This window comes from Tyto alba, unplaced genomic scaffold (assembly GCF_018691265.1).
Source record: "Tyto alba isolate M040663 unplaced genomic scaffold, T.alba_DEE_v4.0 Super-Scaffold_33, whole genome shotgun sequence".
NCBI lineage: Eukaryota > Metazoa > Chordata > Aves > Strigiformes > Tytonidae > Tyto > Tyto alba.
The window spans coordinates 1,842,046-1,862,079 of NW_024881308.1; the positions used below are offsets into that span (position 1 = coordinate 1,842,046).

Below are 20,034 nucleotides of genomic sequence, written 5' to 3' on the forward strand. Positions count from 1 at the left end.
TATTAGCACTGAGTCGACGATGATCTACCATCAGTCTCCACTTCCCGTTCGGTATACGCACTGGCCACACTGGGGAATTATACGGGGAGTGAGTAAACATTAAGATTCCCCATTGTTTAAGATCCTCAGTCACGGGGGCTATCCCTTCTCGGGCCCCTAACGGCAACGGGGAGGGTTTCACATTAGTTATCTTGGAAGGGGGCAAGGCAGGCGCCACTTGCAACAGGCACACTTCGGTCCAGGACATTTCAGCTAATCTTCTGATTTGAGGAGTGCCAAAGGACCACGAGTCTCCCGGAGTATCATACCACTGTCTGCCCTTCAATACCTCTACGCCCAAGACATTTGTTGGGAACGGGCCTACTGCAGCCTTGGTGTTAACTGAGTCTTCCTCCCCGGGCAACCACGATGTTTCCAAGACCACAGATACCGATCGGGTTTCCCCCAAAACATCTAGAGCGGTTAGGTTTTTAGATGAAGTGGGAATTCCACATTGCTCTGCCTCAGTCCACATCAGTGTGGTGATTTGTGCCCCTGTATCAATGAAAAAAGTTACTGGTTTCTTCCGTGGCCCTATTGTTAGCGGTTGCAATCGCCAATAGAACTGATCTACACAAAGTAGATAAACAGGCACTCCTTTATTCCAGTGCTGGGGAACAGGGGGGATAGCTCTACCACAGATGTGTTCACCAACAGGTACAAAGTACAACATAGTTACACACTTTTTCAGCAGAGTCATGGTTCACGTGAGATCAACAAAATTCATAAAGTTTAATTTGACCCTACTAATGATTGGCTTTCGCTTACCTCACCTTACCCGTATTCCTATTCTACAGAAATCATCGGTCATCTTTACTGATTGATTTGAATAGACTGGGGGGAGAGTAGTGATTAGCATACTCTTGTTATTTCCTGGAAATCATTATCATATGCAAATGCCTCTAATCCATGCGTGGTTATGTTGGACGGGCGTCCTCTGGTGGTCGCCGATAGTCTTCCTCACTGTGTCCGCCGGCTGACCTCCATCCGTGCGCGTGCTCATTTCATCCTTTGGCTGATCTCCCAAGCCAAGGCCAGTTTTTCCTGGCACCCCTTGTTTTAATTCAAAGTCCATAGCTATTTCCACAGTAATCGAGGCAAGCACGATACTAGTTGCTCATGCCTCAGAACTTAACGTACCTTCTGTTCTCATAGCTACTATAACTCTGTATCACCCACATAACCAAAATTCAAGATCAGATTCTAAAATTCAAGCTATTTCATTTGGGTATTTGTAAATTGTCACACTCGGGTTAGAGGAGTTGTCCGTTCTGGATCCACAGGCATCACCATCGGAGAGCCCTGGTTAGGTTTAAGTTCTCTATCATACATCATCTGCAAACAAGCCGCCTTTTGCACACTTTCTACCAGTTGATCCACCGTACCTGTTGTAGCTAGGGGCTCTCCCCTCTCCACAGGGTTCAGCCCTACGGCCCAATACGCTGTTTCTGATTCCTCTGGAGACCTTGCAAAATCCTTCTTTAATTCAGTCTCTGTAAACGGAACCTCTTTAGTAACAATTTGGGGATGGTCATCATCTGCGTCATGCAAATACTCCGTCTTAACTACGGGGTGCATATGAGGAAGATTTCCTACCGTGCCCTCTGCTTTCTGCAAGCCCCCCTGGGGACTTCTAACTTTGCCTCCACCTCTCTACCCCTCCAAACGAGTCGCTTTCTTTCCACAATTCGTCTCTCAATGCGTTCTTTAGTACAGAATTTTGGGTTCTTTCCTCCTCTAACACCTGCTTGGTCTCTTTTAACTGCTCTCGTAGCGATGCAAGTGTTCTTTCCAGAGAGTCTACCACAGTATTATCTTGACACAGTTTCTGCCTCCTATCCTCTATGGCCGCTGTCAAACTTGCTCCCAAAACAGCACAAATTATGGCTTCTCCCTTCCCACGCCTAACTGTAGACTCCTGCACTACCCTGATCCTATCCACTATACTCTGTGGCCGGAACCAATGATTTTTCACCCATTCTCGCCCTTGGGGAGACGGGCGAGCACGATAGGTTCCCAAAAAGCCATTGGTTTATCTACATCCACATTCCATTCGTTCAGTGAAGAATGGTCAGGAACATCAACAAGTGTGCAAGCACCCATTTCACCAAAGGGGGGTTATTTCGTCCTGAGAGGGTCACACCTTAAATTCACAATTCCCCCTCTATCACTCTCAGGAGGACACACCTTAAAAAGTTACTTTCCTACCAAAGTACGCCTCAGCCACACACTCACAGAAACCCCGGATAAAGTAACTGGGCATTTCCCGTTTCTCTGAGAATCCTGTCCGTGATGCCAATTACAGTGTCGCAAACCGGTCAGAGACCGGAGCGAGGTTCCGCTTGTATTCCCAGGAACAGAATTAAGAATCAAAACGGAGTCAAGTGCTGCAGAACTTTATTTGCCTGTCACAAGTGCAAAAGGAGAAGAAAGAGAGAAAGAGAGTAAGAGAGAAATGGAGAATGGGAGAATGGGAGAATGGGAGAAAGGGAGAAAGGGAGAAAGGGAGAAAGAGGAAGGGGAAAGGGTTCCTTTCAATAGCTACCACCACGCAACTGACGGCCGGCAGTCTGGTTAGAAAATGGGTCTGTAGAGCAAAGGTGAGAGGCACCCGTGAAGCAATGATGGTGGCGAGGAGAAGCGATGGCGGTGGCAAGGAGAAGCAGAGCAGTAATGGTGCGGGGAAGAAAGTCCCTGCTCTCAGCCCTCCTCTCTGTTTTATTCCCGTAACCCCACCTACCACTAGCAGTGGTGCGCATGCCCAACTCCGTTGCTGGGAGGTGGTTTCCAAACCAGGAGATTTAGGTGATTTCCGACCCCCGGTCTGGGCGGGTGCGCGGGGCTGAGGTAGCTCCGTTGCTATGGCACTGGTGGTATTGGTGATTTTGCTCCAGTAACGTCAAGGAAAACAAACCAGCACAGTCTCTGACATGGGGCAGGAGAAAGAAATAGATTTGACAACCAGGTCCACCACTGTATTCCTTTTGCGTCCTGCCTTATGTTTCATATTAAAGTTTTTCCAGGGAGCTTCTTCTGAAAAGACAAAGGGGATAACGCCGCGCCAAACGTGAGCATCGTTGGTGTGGCGGTTGCTGGCGTCTCTTGCCGGCTGGTGAGGACGCCTGCTTTGCTGCTCAGAATGGCAGAGCCGTTGAGGTGGGAAGGGGCCGGGGGAGGTGACCTCTCAAGGCCGGGTCAGCAAGAGCGGCCGGCCCACAGGCCTGGCCAGAGGGGCCTCCAGGCGGGACCCCCACCCGGGCGGGTGCACACCAGTCCGGCGGTTACACGGCAACTGTCATACAACATCACGTCGAGTGGCAAAGCGGTGATGTCACAATGCAGCAATGTGACAACACCATGATGCGCATCAGCCAGACTGCCAGCGAGCCACTATATATAGAGCCGCTGGCTGGGAGACCGGCTGAAGCGGCAGCAGCTGGGTGCCTCTGCAACAAGAGGAGACAGCGCAGGGTCGCAGCGCCAGGAGAGCTCTTGGAAGGAGCCATGGAACATCGTCGCGCTGCTGGCGTCCGAAAGGCAGAGGCACGGCTGAACACCCGGGGAGAGAGGGGAGAGGTGAGCAGCGGGCCCATGGAGAGGGCTCAGCCAGGCAGCCCGGGGCATGGCGGGGCTGCTCTGGGGCCTCGGATGTGCCTTGTCTTCCACAGCTGTGCGGGAGGCTTGTTGTTCATCTAGCAGCTGAGTGTCTCTGTTTCCTTAGCTCGGGCACAGAAGACAGCACCTGGAAAGAGGAGGACGTCCCAGGCTGCTGGACCCTGAGCTGCTGGACCTCCCACTCGGGGTCAAGATCCCTGTGCCACGCGGCTCCAGGCCTCTCTTCAGCAGGGGAAAGCTGGGGGAAAAGGTAAAGGAAGTAGAAAGGGGTAGAAAAGAGCTCTCTTCTGCCACCAGACAGAGCATCTAGGCGCAGGGTTACTTCTTTGTTGCAGAGTCTCTGTAGTAGGGAGACCTTTCCTCTGGGTGGGAAGGACTCCAGGGATTAGGCTATAGCTCGGAGGACTGGAAGTGCCACCCCGTGTGCCTGAGGAGCTCGCAAGAGCATCCCTCCCTCCCAAGAACACTCTCTTGCCCCATTCTGACTCGGCAACATCTCTCTTCCAGCTTCACCGGCCCTCCTGTACTTTTAACCTGGGAGATCCATACTGTCGCCTCTTGAGCACGGAGTACAACTGCCTGCACGACCCACATCTGGAGGCGTACCACAGGCGCAGTCATAACTTTAGGAGCCTGAAGAGGGCCGGTTATGTCACCAGCGATGGCAAAGTAGGTTTTGACATCGTCAGGTTGATCAAACCGGTTCCCCCCAAGTGGTCTTCCCCGAGCAAAGAGGGAGTGGGTTCAGAGGGGGCACCTTCTCGCCCACCAGGTTCGGGCTGCTTCGGGGAGGCGCTCTGCGTAGCTGGCTTGAGAGTGCATGGCTGATTTCTCCTCTCGTTGCTCCCTAGGTGATTTGCAATCTCAAAGAGTTCAATGAATACAGGCAATATCTGAGCACTCTCAAGCTGGAGGCAAAGAAAATGTCCAGGCAAGCAGAGGTAGGCAAAGCAGAGTGTTAGTGGACAAACACGAGCGGCAGGCTGCCCAGGGCTGGGGCTGTGCTGGCTGCATCTCGGGGAGGCGGTCAGTGCAGCAGAGGTGAGGGCCGTGCTGCTGGTGGGCCGGGCGTTGGGGTGGCGGGGAAAAGGCACTGCCCGGCTCGGAGCTGAGCTCACGCAGGGTGCTGGGGTGGGCATGGGCAGGAAGGTCGTGGGTGGCAAGCGTGCGGCGTCCTGAGGGAAGAAGCCCTTCTCTTCGGCCCTCGTCGCGTGGCTGAAGCGGAGCGCTGGCCTGGGCCCGCGTGAAGCCTCAGCACGCCGGGCCCTGAGCGCTCGTCCGGGCTGCAGCGAGCCACAGTGACCCGGTGTCGTCCCCTTTCAGGGAAGGCTTCAGCAGCACCTGCCCGAATTAAAGGATGCCCCCAAGGTGCCGGGAGCTGTGGACACTTCTCGCCTGGCAGAGCGGCTGCTGCAGCCTCGAAAAACATCTTGCCCACCTCAACCCAGGAGCAGAAAAGTCTCCCTGAGATCACGGCGCCAAACGTGCTCCCAACCTGAGCAGGGAGAGGAAGGTGCCAAGCCGCCCCGGAGGCTCAGTAGTGACGCTGACTCCGAGAGGATTCCGCCAGGCATCCTTGCAAATGGTGTGTTCGAAGCTGCATTTGAACAGCAAACTGCAGGAGGAGCCCAGAAGCTTGAAGAGCTGTCTGAGACTGCAGTGCAGCAAGTGTTGGAGACGGTGAATCTCCCTAAGAGAGAGCCACAGCCATCCCAGACGCCTTTCTCAAGGCTGCACCTGGAAGAAGGAGAAGGATTCCCCGGAGCATCTGAACAGCAGAGCCTGGAAGCCAGCAAGGGAGCAAAGTTGCCTGTGTTACCACCGCTGCCAAATGCAGCCGCTGCTGAAGTCTCGCAACTCTGCCACACGATTGTCAGGGAAAGCATCCAACGTGCCATCTCGAGAGTTCAGCAGCGCCATGCAGAGCGGACTGGCTATGGTAGAACCGTTGTCCCTGAGGTGCTTGGAACGGGGAAAAAGAAATTAGAAATGAAGCCAATGCCAACAGCCTTAGCCACATCTTTGGCTCCAAGGACCATACCTGATGACAGCGTTGACACTGTATTAGTGTGGACGTGTGCACCTGGGCCTGCACTGACACTGAAATTGAATTTTGGAAGGCCTGTCGCAACCCCCTGGCTCCAACGAGATGGAAAGGAGAGCTATCCCGCTGAGGACGCCCTTCCCTCCTTGGGCCCACCCTTTCCCAGGCAGCCCGTCCCTCTGGCGGCTCTGAAGCCCCCTGTCCAGACAGGAGCACGGCACAGATTGGTGAACATTGAGCTCGTCCAAGGCAAGCCCCAGCAGCCCATGTACAAACGAGGGCGTTAGTTGGGAGACTTGCGGACAATGGCCTCAGCAGGTGTGTGGCCAAGAGAGCTGGAGAGCCCCTGGGCAACTCCAGCAGGCAGCAAAGACGGACCTTACAGCCTTGTGCTTCCAATAAAGAGTTGACTCCCGAGTGCTCGCCTTGTGCCTATGTCGTGGTTTGAGCCTGGTCGGCAGCGAAACACCACGCAGTCACTCGCCTACCCACCCCCACTTGGGAATGGGGAGGGAATTGGAGGGGCAAAGGGAGAATCGCGGTTGAGATAAAAACTGCTTAATAAGCGGAATTGTAATAAAATAATATGGTGACAGTAGAAACGGGTAATGTGCAATGCAATTAATTGTTCATCACCCGCCGACCGACACCCTGCCCCTTCCCGGCTAGCGATCCCGAAACACAAAGATGCCACAGGAGCCATCCCAGAAAGGAGAGCGTGCACCTTCCCGCCCATTCCTTCCTTTATAGGGTGAGCATAACGTCACATGACATGGAGTATCGGCCAGTCCGGGCCCAGGGCTCCAGCTGTGTTCCCTCCCTGCTTCTTGCGTGCCTGCACACAGGCGGGGCACGCGGAGCTGGAGAGTCCCTGAACTCTCAGTGTGCCACCAGCACTCCTCCAGCTACCAAAACCAAACAGGAACTCTATTCCAGCCCGAACCAGGACAGCCTACCTTCATTCAAGCCAGGCCGTCCCGTGGCCTCCTCAAGGCCTCTCTCAAGGCCTTTCCATTTCCCCTCAGGCCCCCCGCCACGACCCTTTCTGGGGCAACTGAGGTTGCTCCGTTTGCTTTTTGGTGCCCCCACAGCCCTCCATTTCCCTTTGCAGGCCCCCTAGGGCCCTCCGTGTGCCCCCTGGTGCGGCTCAGGACTCCTCGTGTGCCTTTCAGTGCCCAGCCCCAGCCCTTTGCGTGCCTCGGGGCACCTGCCTCAGCCCGCCGCGTGCCCTCGCGTGCCACCCAGAGCCCTCCCTTGCCTTTCCTGGAGCTCCGGGGAACTCCTGTTCTCCTCGTTACCCCTCCGGACTGGCTGGAGCCGAGTACGAGGGGGAGAAAGTTTTCCGATGCTGGGGTGTTGCAAGCCGCTCAGAGACCAGAGCAGGGTTCCGCTCGTATTCTCGGCAACAGGATTAAGGCTCAAAAGGGTAAATAGTTTCTTGTGATATCTACCGCCACGCAAATGATGCCCAACAGTATGGTTAGAAGATGGGTCCGTAGAGCAAAAGTGAGAGGTGCCTGTGAAGCAATGATGGTGGCGAGGAGAAGCAGAGCGGTGATGATGTGGAGAAGAAAGCCCCTACTCTCAGCCCTCGTCCCTATTTCATTCCCGTAACCCCACCTACCACTAGCAGTGGTGCGCATGCCCAACTCTGTCACTGGGAGGTGGTTTCTGATCCCCGGTCTGGGCGCCTGCGCGGGGGTGAGGTAGCTCCGTTGCTATGGCAGTGGTGGTATTGGTGATTTTGCTCCAGCAATGTCGAGGCAAACAAAGCGATACAGTCTCTGACAGCACCCCGTGACTCGACAGTGCTGTCTCACGGAGGATTTTCTGTGATGGTAGAAGGAGAAAGTGAGAAGGAAAGAGGTAGTGCGCAAGGAATTAACTGTATAAACACCGTCACCAATATCATCTAGTTAACAACTGGCAACAAGTATAACATGTTTAACAAACTTTATAAAACCAGAGTGTGCTATAAACCGACTTTTTTTTTTTTTTTTTAAGGTTCGGTGGCATCAGAAGAAAAGGGGAGAGATTGTTTACGTGGATTATTACAGGGTGGGCATTTATAAGGGCAAAACACCACTGTCAAAAGGACTTTTAGAGCAAATATTTGGAAGGTTAAGGTCATATAAAAAATTCAGGTTATTGCAGGCATGCATTCCACACTTTTGCCTCGATGCCATGTAGTTTAGGCCCTCATGGTCTGCACATCCATTGCTTTGCTCCGCCGGGGTCTGGAATGGCACGTGCAGCAAGAAAATCGATTTCCACACCCCCCTTTTGCCTAAGGTGCATGTGCAGTCTGGGTATAGAATCTTCTACCCCAAAGTTAGGCAAAGCTAATCAATTTCTGTCTGTGTCCACCAATTTCTCCACCCCGTGGCTCAAGATTGCCAACACTCGAGGGTGGTATAGAACAAGGGAAGAAAAAGAGAAAGAGAAAGAGGAGGAGGAGGGGGAAAGGAAAAAAAGAAGTAAAAAGCAAAAGCTACAACTCATACGATTTGGATGGTTTCATGCTTGTCTTGTTTCACAAATCTAACCTGATTTGTTCCGTCAGACGAAGTCACAGCAATTGCTTGCATGTTGCTCACAACGCTCTGGATTAACCGTACCAGGCATGGTATAATGCAGGGTAAAAGCACTGCAGCTGCTAGCCTGCACAACAGCTGAAATAAAAGTTGTTTCACCCCTGGAGTCCGCGGTAAGCAAGACCATAATTCACCATTCCAACCGTTCCATATTTGAGTGGGGACGTGGGCTATTTTCCGAATGTCCATGGTTAACTGAAGAACCACTTCACCTACATCACTGCTTTCCAGACAACAGTTACAAACATTTCATTTTCCACATACCCCTCCCTTTTTGGCCAAGAAACAATCCAAAACCATGCGGTGTTGCAGGATTGCGGTGTGCATCTGTTGAGATTGTTGATTCAAAAGATCTATAGCACTGGTGCTTTTGCTGGTAATAATCTCCGGAACCGCTCGCAACCGAATTATGCGATTCAGATTATAAATTGGTTCCCTTGCCCCTGCTATCCGGTCATTGGGATTCCAAGTGGCCAGCCCGCAATGTTCTATTATTCTCTCGGGAGGCCACTCGTTTTCCCCCCACTTTTGCGTCCCGCAAAAATATCAGCCTCAAGAGATCGCTTATTGCGAGCAACACCTTTGTCACCTAAGGTATCGTATAGCCTTATGCCCAGTTGGGAACCACCTGGTTTTGGAAGAATTAAAAATAGAGGCCAGATGATCCCAACGTGACAAATTCCTGACCAGTTTGCTGGCAGTTGTTTCTAGGCAGTATGTCCACAAATCCAATACTGTCCCTTTTTGGCTTTGGCACTGCTAGCAAACGGTCCAACTGGGGCCTTTGGGTTCTGGGAATAAGTCGCATTATCATTTCCCAAAGGGCTAAAAAAGGTATTGCTTCTACTTCTTTGATAGCCTTTCATCTGGATGGTACAATACCAGGCACCTGTGGTGTTTTCTCACTCACAGTTTTGGATAAAACTCTGGCCATCGGGCCCTGGAGCAACAAGGCTTTCATTTTCATTTGACCAAAATCCTCCAAATCCTTTATTGCGCCCAGCTTCATTAACCCACATCCATACACGAATGCCACTATCCTTGTTAATCAATTTATGCGTAAGTGCCCACTGACACTTGCTTTTCCCCACATTAACCCTCCCTCCTCGGGCGCGGTTTAGGCAACGTCTACGCACCGCAGGAAATTGGATTGGTCATGTCTCATCATTGTCTCAGGCGGTGCTATCGGTTTCACTATAATTGCTTACAATTTGTGCTGCAGTGAGGGGTGTGGAGGTCCACGGCCAACTTGACAGCCCTAAAGGTCCCCTGCAAAGTGACTCAAATTAAAAGTTTTACTCACTGTTTCTGCTAACAAAATAAATTCATTATCTTCAAGGGGATTGTGTGGGTCGGAGGGAGGGGGAGGGGTTGGCCCTTCCTCACCCTTACAGAGAAGTTCGTAAAACAACACAACCGCAGATAACACAGACTTTGGCCATGCGCCTGTCTGGGTTTGCTCCCTTGTTTTCTTCTTCCTAAAATAATGAAAAAACAAAATTAGCTTCTCGGGTTAAAAGGAGGGAACAATCCACCTAGAGTTGATTTTGTGAGTTTTTTCACAGGCATCCTTTGCCTTCCAGGCATACCTGTTAAGGGGTTCAGTGAGTATGAGAGGGACGGCTCCTCTAGTTGGCAGTTCTACCAGCACTGGCTGCCCAGGAGAGAAAACCGTTCCTTCAGGAGCACCGAGAGTCTGGGGCTTTGGGGTTAAAGTCGGGGCTTTAGGGCAAAAGGCATTTAGGCGGGGTCATCCGTTTACCCCGCAGCGATCATTGACCTGGTTAACCACATCCCAAAGGCATTCCCCTCAGCATGGCTCGTGAGGTTTCAGCAATTGCTTTAAGAGCCTGTTAGTCCGTTCCACTATCCCATTACTCCGCTTCTCTAAGAGCTAAGCTCACAACCAAGAATCCCTTTTCCCACCCGCAATATTGCTTCTCAGCATCCTTAAAGCTCCTGGGGTAAAATCCAATTGCTTGGATAGGACCTTCTGGTCCCTTTTGCCAACAATGAATTGATAATCCCGAGCGTGCAAACCCCCATTCAACCTGGACAGGGTCAGTGGGGTGGGTAGGACCCAAAGCCTGGTGAGCACTTGCTTCAAACACTAAAAGCAGTAATGCTTCATCACGTACAAGAGTCCATTCCCAAGCTGCTCCTTTTCGCAGCAGATTGTGTAAGAGCCGTGCAGTTATCGCAAAGTCTCAGATGTGTTTTCTCCAAAAGAGCAATAAACCCAAGGCGTGCCGCAGCTCCCTTTTCTTTTCTGGAATCTTTACCTGATCTAGTACTGACAGGGTGTCCGGTGAGATACAAACTGACCCTCCTTCCCACCCTATCCCTAAAAATTTCACCTCATCCGCAGCAGCTTCTGTTTTCTCCTTGGCTATCTGGAGTCCCAGAGACTCTAAGTGTTGTACCGTCTTTTTCTGTGTTACCTGGACTGGAATAGCTTCGTCCCCTCCTATCAAAGCTTCATCAATACACTGATAGACTCTAACTCCTGATTCCAGAGGAATTTGGTCTAATTCTGAGGCCAAAGCACGATGTGCTAACGTGGGAGCATGTTTACAGCCCTGAGGGAGGTGAGTGAAGGTACATTGTTGTCCCTCCCATGTGAAGGCAAAACGATCACGGTCCCCTTCCTGCAGGGGAACCATGAAAAACATATCTTTGACATCAATCGTGGCCATCACCTGGTGAGCTTGTTCCTGAATTTGTGAGATTAGTTCAGCTATATTAGGCACTGCTGCCATCAAGGGGCCAGTATTAGCACTGAGTCGACGATGATCTACCATCAGTCTCCACTTCCCGTTCGGTATACGCACTGGCCACACTGGGGAATTATACGGGGAGTGAGTAAACATTAAGATTCCCCATTGTTTAAGATCCTCAGTCACGGGGGCTATCCCTTCTCGGGCCCCTAACGGCAACGGGGAGGGTTTCACATTAGTTATCTTGGAAGGGGGCAAGGCAGGCGCCACTTGCAACAGGCACACTTCGGTCCAGGACATTTCAGCTAATCTTCTGATTTGAGGAGTGCCAAAGGACCACGAGTCTCCCGGAGTATCATACCACTGTCTGCCCTTCAATACCTCTACGCCCAAGACATTTGTTGGGAACGGGCCTACTGCAGCCTTGGTGTTAACTGAGTCTTCCTCCCCGGGCAACCACGATGTTTCCAAGACCACAGATACCGATCGGGTTTCCCCCAAAACATCTAGAGCGGTTAGGTTTTTAGATGAAGTGGGAATTCCACATTGCTCTGCCTCAGTCCACATCAGTGTGGTGATTTGTGCCCCTGTATCAATGAAAAAAGTTACTGGTTTCTTCCGTGGCCCTATTGTTAGCGGTTGCAATCGCCAATAGAACTGATCTACACAAAGTAGATAAACAGGCACTCCTTTATTCCAGTGCTGGGGAACAGGGGGGATAGCTCTACCACAGATGTGTTCACCAACAGGTACAAAGTACAACATAGTTACACACTTTTTCAGCAGAGTCATGGTTCACGTGAGATCAACAAAATTCATAAAGTTTAATTTGACCCTACTAATGATTGGCTTTCGCTTACCTCACCTTACCCGTATTCCTATTCTACAGAAATCATCGGTCATCTTTACTGATTGATTTGAATAGACTGGGGGGAGAGTAGTGATTAGCATACTCTTGTTATTTCCTGGAAATCATTATCATATGCAAATGCCTCTAATCCATGCGTGGTTATGTTGGACGGGCGTCCTCTGGTGGTCGCCGATAGTCTTCCTCACTGTGTCCGCCGGCTGACCTCCATCCGTGCGCGTGCTCATTTCATCCTTTGGCTGATCTCCCAAGCCAAGGCCAGTTTTTCCTGGCACCCCTTGTTTTAATTCAAAGTCCATAGCTATTTCCACAGTAATCGAGGCAAGCACGATACTAGTTGCTCATGCCTCAGAACTTAACGTACCTTCTGTTCTCATAGCTACTATAACTCTGTATCACCCACATAACCAAAATTCAAGATCAGATTCTAAAATTCAAGCTATTTCATTTGGGTATTTGTAAATTGTCACACTCGGGTTAGAGGAGTTGTCCGTTCTGGATCCACAGGCATCACCATCGGAGAGCCCTGGTTAGGTTTAAGTTCTCTATCATACATCATCTGCAAACAAGCCGCCTTTTGCACACTTTCTACCAGTTGATCCACCGTACCTGTTGTAGCTAGGGGCTCTCCCCTCTCCACAGGGTTCAGCCCTACGGCCCAATACGCTGTTTCTGATTCCTCTGGAGACCTTGCAAAATCCTTCTTTAATTCAGTCTCTGTAAACGGAACCTCTTTAGTAACAATTTGGGGATGGTCATCATCTGCGTCATGCAAATACTCCGTCTTAACTACGGGGTGCATATGAGGAAGATTTCCTACCGTGCCCTCTGCTTTCTGCAAGCCCCCCTGGGGACTTCTAACTTTGCCTCCACCTCTCTACCCCTCCAAACGAGTCGCTTTCTTTCCACAATTCGTCTCTCAATGCGTTCTTTAGTACAGAATTTTGGGTTCTTTCCTCCTCTAACACCTGCTTGGTCTCTTTTAACTGCTCTCGTAGCGATGCAAGTGTTCTTTCCAGAGAGTCTACCACAGTATTATCTTGACACAGTTTCTGCCTCCTATCCTCTATGGCCGCTGTCAAACTTGCTCCCAAAACAGCACAAATTATGGCTTCTCCCTTCCCACGCCTAACTGTAGACTCCTGCACTACCCTGATCCTATCCACTATACTCTGTGGCCGGAACCAATGATTTTTCACCCATTCTCGCCCTTGGGGAGACGGGCGAGCACGATAGGTTCCCAAAAAGCCATTGGTTTATCTACATCCACATTCCATTCGTTCAGTGAAGAATGGTCAGGAACATCAACAAGTGTGCAAGCACCCATTTCACCAAAGGGGGGTTATTTCGTCCTGAGAGGGTCACACCTTAAATTCACAATTCCCCCTCTATCACTCTCAGGAGGACACACCTTAAAAAGTTACTTTCCTACCAAAGTACGCCTCAGCCACACACTCACAGAAACCCCGGATAAAGTAACTGGGCATTTCCCGTTTCTCTGAGAATCCTGTCCGTGATGCCAATTACAGTGTCGCAAACCGGTCAGAGACCGGAGCGAGGTTCCGCTTGTATTCCCAGGAACAGAATTAAGAATCAAAACGGAGTCAAGTGCTGCAGAACTTTATTTGCCTGTCACAAGTGCAAAAGGAGAAGAAAGAGAGAAAGAGAGTAAGAGAGAAATGGAGAATGGGAGAATGGGAGAATGGGAGAAAGGGAGAAAGGGAGAAAGGGAGAAAGAGGAAGGGGAAAGGGTTCCTTTCAATAGCTACCACCACGCAACTGACGGCCGGCAGTCTGGTTAGAAAATGGGTCTGTAGAGCAAAGGTGAGAGGCACCCGTGAAGCAATGATGGTGGCGAGGAGAAGCGATGGCGGTGGCAAGGAGAAGCAGAGCAGTAATGGTGCGGGGAAGAAAGTCCCTGCTCTCAGCCCTCCTCTCTGTTTTATTCCCGTAACCCCACCTACCACTAGCAGTGGTGCGCATGCCCAACTCCGTTGCTGGGAGGTGGTTTCCAAACCAGGAGATTTAGGTGATTTCCGACCCCCGGTCTGGGCGGGTGCGCGGGGCTGAGGTAGCTCCGTTGCTATGGCACTGGTGGTATTGGTGATTTTGCTCCAGTAACGTCAAGGAAAACAAACCAGCACAGTCTCTGACATGGGGCAGGAGAAAGAAATAGATTTGACAACCAGGTCCACCACTGTATTCCTTTTGCGTCCTGCCTTATGTTTCATATTAAAGTTTTTCCAGGGAGCTTCTTCTGAAAAGACAAAGGGGATAACGCCGCGCCAAACGTGAGCATCGTTGGTGTGGCGGTTGCTGGCGTCTCTTGCCGGCTGGTGAGGACGCCTGCTTTGCTGCTCAGAATGGCAGAGCCGTTGAGGTGGGAAGGGGCCGGGGGAGGTGACCTCTCAAGGCCGGGTCAGCAAGAGCGGCCGGCCCACAGGCCTGGCCAGAGGGGCCTCCAGGCGGGACCCCCACCCGGGCGGGTGCACACCAGTCCGGCGGTTACACGGCAACTGTCATACAACATCACGTCGAGTGGCAAAGCGGTGATGTCACAATGCAGCAATGTGACAACACCATGATGCGCATCAGCCAGACTGCCAGCGAGCCGCTATATATAGAGCCGCTGGCTGGGAGACCGGCTGAAGCGGCAGCAGCTGGGTGCCTCTGCAACAAGAGGAGACAGCGCAGGGTCGCAGCGCCAGGAGAGCTCTTGGAAGGAGCCATGGAACATCGTCGCGCTGCTGGCGTCCGAAAGGCAGAGGCACGGCTGAACACCCGGGGAGAGAGGGGAGAGGTGAGCAGCGGGCCCATGGAGAGGGCTCAGCCAGGCAGCCCGGGGCATGGCGGGGCTGCTCTGGGGCCTCGGATGTGCCTTGTCTTCCACAGCTGTGCGGGAGGCTTGTTGTTCATCTAGCAGCTGAGTGTCTCTGTTTCCTTAGCTCGGGCACAGAAGACAGCACCTGGAAAGAGGAGGACGGTCCCAGGCTGCTGGACCCTGAGCTGCTGGACCTCCCACTCGGGGTCAAGATCCCTGTGCCACGCGGCTCCAGGCCTCTCTTCAGCAGGGGAAAGCTGGGGGAAAAGGTAAAGGAAGTAGAAAGGGGTAGAAAAGAGCTCTCTTCTGCCACCAGACAGAGCATCTAGGCGCAGGGTTACTTCTCTGTTGCAGAGTCTCTGTAGTAGGGAGACCTTTCCTCTGGGTGGGAAGGACTCCAGGGATTAGGCTATAGCTCGGAGGACTGGAAGTGCCACCCCGTGTGCCTGAGGAGCTCACAAGAGCATCCCTCCCTCCCAAGAACACTCTCTTGCCCCATTCTGACTCGGCAACATCTCTCTTCCAGCTTCACCGGCCCTCCTGTACTTTTAACCTGGGAGATCCATACTGTCGCCTCTTGAGCACGGAGTACAACTGCCTGCACGACCCACATCTGGAGGCGTACCACAGGCGCAGTCATAACTTTAGGAGCCTGAAGAGGGCCGGTTATGTCACCAGCGATGGCAAAGTAGGTTTTGACATCGTCAGGTTGATCAAACCGGTTCCCCCCAAGTGGTCTTCCCCGAGCAAAGAGGGAGTGGGTTCAGAGGGGGCACCTTCTCGCCCACCAGGTTCGGGCTGCTTCGGGGAGGCGCTCTGCGTAGCTGGCTTGAGAGTGCATGGCTGATTTCTCCTCTCGTTGCTCCCTAGGTGATTTGCAATCTCAAAGAGTTCAATGAATACAGGCAATATCTGAGCACTCTCAAGCTGGAGGCAAAGAAAATGTCCAGGCAAGCAGAGGTAGGCAAAGCAGAGTGTTAGTGGACAAACACGAGCGGCATGCTGCCCAGGGCTGGGGCTGTGCTGGCTGCATCTCGGGGAGGCGGTCAGTGCAGCAGAGGTGAGGGCCGTGCTGCTGGTGGGCCGGGCGTTGGGGTGGCGGGGAAAAGGCACTGCCCGGCTCGGAGCTGAGCTCACGCAGGGTGCTGGGGTGGGCATGGGCAGGAAGGTCGTGGGTGGCAAGCGTGCGGCGTCCTGAGGGAAGAAGCCCTTCTCTTCGGCCCTCGTCGCGTGGCTGAAGCGGAGCGCTGGCCTGGGCCCGTGTGAAGCCTCAGCACGCCGGGCCCTGAGCGCTCGTCCGGGCTGCAGCGAGCCACAGTGACCCGGTGTCGTCCCCTTTCAGGGAAGGCTTCAGCAGCACCTGCCCGAATTAAAGGATGCCCCCAAGGTGCCGGGAGCTGTGGACACTTCTCGCCAGGCAGAGCGGCTGCTGCAGCCTCGAAAAACATCTTGCCCACCTCAACCCAGGAGCAGAAAAGTCTCCCTGAGATCACGGCGCCAAACGTGCTCCCAACCTGAGCAGGGAGAGGAAGGTGCCAAGCCGCCCTGGAGGCTCAGTAGTGACGCTGACTCCGAGAGGATTCCGCCAGGCATCCTTGCAAATGGTGTGTTCGAAGCTGCATTTGAACAGCAAACTGCAGGAGGAGCCCAGAAGCTTGAAGAGCTGTCTGAGACTGCAGTGCAGCAAGTGTTGGAGACGGTGAATCTCCCTAAGAGAGAGCCACAGCCATCCCAGACGCCTTTCTCAAGGCTGCACCTGGAAGAAGGAGAAGGATTCCCCGGAGCATCTGAACAGCAGAGCCTGGAAGCCAGCAAGGGAGCAAAGTTGCCTGTGTTACCACCGCTGCCAAATGCAGCCGCTGCTGAAGTCTCGCAACTCTGCCACACGATTGTCAGGGAAAGCATCCAACGTGCCATCTCGAGAGTTCAGCAGCGCCATGCAGAGCGGACTGGCTATGGTAGAACCGTTGTCCCTGAGGTGCTTGGAACGGGGAAAAAGAAATTAGAAATGAAGCCAATGCCAACAGCCTTAGCCACATCTTTGGCTCCAAGGACCATACCTGATGACAGCGTTGACACTGTATTAGTGTGGACGTGTGCACCTGGGCCTGCACTGACACTGAAATTGAATTTTGGAAGGCCTGTCGCAACCCCCTGGCTCCAACGAGATGGAAAGGAGAGCTATCCCGCTGAGGACGCCCTTCCCTCCTTGGGCCCACCCTTTCCCAGGCAGCCCGTCCCTCTGGCGGCTCTGAAGCCCCCTGTCCAGACAGGAGCACGGCACAGATTGGTGAACATTGAGCTCGTCCAAGGCAAGCCCCAGCAGCCCATGTACAAACGAGGGCGTTAGTTGGGAGACTTGCGGACAATGGCCTCAGCAGGTGTGTGGCCAAGAGAGCTGGAGAGCCCCTGGGCAACTCCAGCAGGCAGCAAAGACGGACCTTACAGCCTTGTGCTTCCAATAAGAGTTGACTCCCGAGTGCTCGCCTTGTGCCTATGTCGTGGTTTGAGCCTGGTCGGCAGCGAAACACCACGCAGTCACTCGCCTACCCACCCCCACTTGGGAATGGGGAGGGAATTGGAGGGGCAAAGGGAGAATCGCGGTTGAGATAAAAACTGCTTAATAAGCGGAATTGTAATAAAATAATATGGTGACAGTAGAAACGGGTAATGTGCAATGCAATTAATTGTTCATCACCCGCCGACCGACACCCTGCCCCTTCCCGGCTAGCGATCCCGAAACACAAAGATGCCACAGGAGCCATCCCAGAAAGGAGAGCGTGCACCTTCCCGCCCATTCCTTCCTTTATAGGGTGAGCATAACGTCACATGACATGGAGTATCGGCCAGTCCGGGCCCAGGGCTCCAGCTGTGTTCCCTCCCTGCTTCTTGCGTGCCTGCACACAGGCGGGGCACGCGGAGCTGGAGAGTCCCTGAACTCTCAGTGTGCCACCAGCACTCCTCCAGCTACCAAAACCAAAGAGGAACTCTATTCCAGCCCGAACCAGGACAGCCTACCTTCATTCAAGCCAGGCCGTCCCGTGGCCTCCTCAAGGCCTCTCTCAAGGCCTTTCCATTTCCCCTCAGGCCCCCCGCCACGACCCTTTCTGGGGCAACTGAGGTTGCGCCGTTTGCTTTTTGGTGCCCCCACAGCCCTCCATTTCCCTTTGCAGGCCCCTAGGGCCCTCCGTGTGCCCCCTGGTGCGGCTCAGGACTCCTCGTGTGCCTTTCAGTGCCCAGCCCCAGCCCTTTGCGTGCCTCGGGGCACCTGCCTCAGCCCGCCGCGTGCCCTCGCGTGCCACCCAGAGCCCTCCCTTGCCTTTCCTGGAGCTCCGGGGAACTCCTGTTCTCCTCGTTACCCCTCCGGACTGGCTGAGGCCGAGTACGAGGGGGAGAAAGTTTTCCGATGCTGGGGTGTTGCAAGCCGCTCAGAGACCAGAGCAGGGTTCCGCTCGTATTCTCGGCAACAGGATTAAGGCTCAAAAGGGTAAATAGTTTCTTGTGATATCTACCGCCACGCAAATGATGCCCAACAGTATGGTTAGAAGATGGGTCCGTAGAGCAAAAGTGAGAGGTGCCTGTGAAGCAATGATGGTGGCGAGGAGAAGCAGAGCGGTGATGATGTGGAGAAGAAAGCCCCTACTCTCAGCCCTCGTCCCTATTTCATTCCCGTAACCCCACCTACCACTAGCAGTGGTGCGCATGCCCAACTCTGTCACTGGGAGGTGGTTTCTGATCCCCGGTCTGGGCGCCTGCGCGGGGGTGAGGTAGCTCCGTTGCTATGGCAGTGGTGGTATTGGTGATTTTGCTCCAGCAATGTCGAGGCAAACAAAGCGATACAGTCTCTGACAGCACCCCGTGACTCGACAGTGCTGTCTCACGGAGGATTTTCTGTGATGGTAGAAGGAGAAAGTGAGAAGGAAAGAGGTAGTGCGCAAGGAATTAACTGTATAAACACCGTCACCAATATCATCTAGTTAACAACTGGCAACAAGTATAACATGTTTAACAAACTTTATAAAACCAGAGTGTGCTATAAACCGACTTTTTTTTTTTTTTTTTTAAGGTTCGGTGGCATCAGAAGAAAAGGGGAGAGATTGTTTACGTGGATTATTACAGGGTGGGCATTTATAAGGGCAAAACACCACTGTCAAAAGGACTTTTAGAGCAAATATTTGGAAGGTTAAGGTCATATAAAAAATTCAGGTTATTGCAGGCATGCATTCCACACTTTTGCCTCGATGCCATGTAGTTTAGGCCCTCATGGTCTGCACATCCATTGCTTTGCTCCGCCGGGGTCTGGAATGGCACGTGCAGCAAGAAAATCGATTTCCACACCCCCCTTTTGCCTAAGGTGCATGTGCAGTCTGGGTATAGAATCTTCTACCCCAAAGTTAGGCAAAGCTAATCAATTTCTGTCTGTGTCCACCAATTTCTCCACCCCGTGGCTCAAGATTGCCAACACTCGAGGGTGGTATAGAACAAGGGAAGAAAAAGAGAAAGAGAAAGAGGAGGAGGAGGGGAAAGGAAAAAAAGAAGTAAAAAGCAAAAGCTACAACTCATACGATTTGGATGGTTTCATGCTTGTCTTGTTTCACAAATCTAACCTGATTTGTTCCGTCAGACGAAGTCACAGCAATTGCTTGCATGTTGCTCACAACGCTCTGGATTAACCGTACCAGGCATGGTATTGCAGGGTAAAAGCACTGCAGCTGCTAGCCTGCACAACAGCTGAAATAAAAGTTGTTTCACCCCTGGAGTCCGCGGTAAGCAAGACCATAATTCACCATTCCAACCGTTCCATATTTGAGTGGGGACGTGGGCTATTTTCCGAATGTCCATGGTTAACTGAAGAACCACTTCACCTACATCACTGCTTTCCAGACAACAGTTACAAACATTTCATTTTCCACATACCCCTCCTTTTTGGCCAAGAAACAATCCAAAACCATGCGGTTTGCAGGATTGCGGTGTGCATCTGTTGAGATTGTTGATTCAAAAGATCTATAGCACTGGTGCTTTTGCTGGTAATAATCTCCGGAACCGCTCGCAACCGAATTATGCGATTCAGATTATAAATTGGTTCCTTGCCCCTGCTATCCGGTCATTGGGATTCCAAGTGGCCAGCCCGCAATGTTCTATTATTCTCTCGGGAGGCCACTCGTTTTCCCCCTTTTGCGTCCCGCAAAAATATCAGCCTCAAGAGATCGCTTATTGCGAGCAACACCTTTGTCACCTAAGGTATCGTATAGCCTTATGCCCAGTTGGGAACCACCTGGTTTTGGAAGAATTAAAAATAGAGGCCAGATGATCCCAACGTGACAAATTCCTGACCA

At 52.3% G+C, this 20,034-nt stretch overlaps 3 protein-coding genes across 3 annotated transcripts; 1 reads left to right on the top strand and 2 right to left on the bottom strand.

The window, feature by feature from the left end:
* Window positions 1–724: 724 nt before the first annotated feature.
* On the bottom strand, window positions 725–2,056 carry LOC122154140 (the record flags this gene model as incomplete). Its single annotated transcript, XM_042800733.1, has 2 exons — window positions 725–1,672; window positions 1,707–2,056. Coding segments are annotated over 2 exons (741 nt in total), but the record flags the coding sequence as incomplete, so codon positions are not given.
* A 1,964-nt stretch (window positions 2,057–4,020) lies between these two features.
* On the top strand, window positions 4,021–6,712 carry LOC122154187. Its single transcript, XM_042801305.1, has 2 exons — window positions 4,021–4,595; window positions 4,978–6,712. The coding sequence occupies exons 1-2, from the start codon at window positions 4,578–4,580 to the stop codon at window positions 5,983–5,985; spliced, it is 1,026 nt and encodes a 341-aa protein (XP_042657239.1). The 5' UTR covers window positions 4,021–4,577; the 3' UTR covers window positions 5,986–6,712.
* Window positions 6,713–11,786: 5,074 nt separating this feature from the next.
* LOC122154141 lies at window positions 11,787–13,118 on the bottom strand (the record flags this gene model as incomplete). Its single annotated transcript, XM_042800734.1, has 2 exons — window positions 11,787–12,734; window positions 12,769–13,118. Coding segments are annotated over 2 exons (741 nt in total), but the record flags the coding sequence as incomplete, so codon positions are not given.
* Window positions 13,119–20,034: the final 6,916 nt, after the last annotated feature.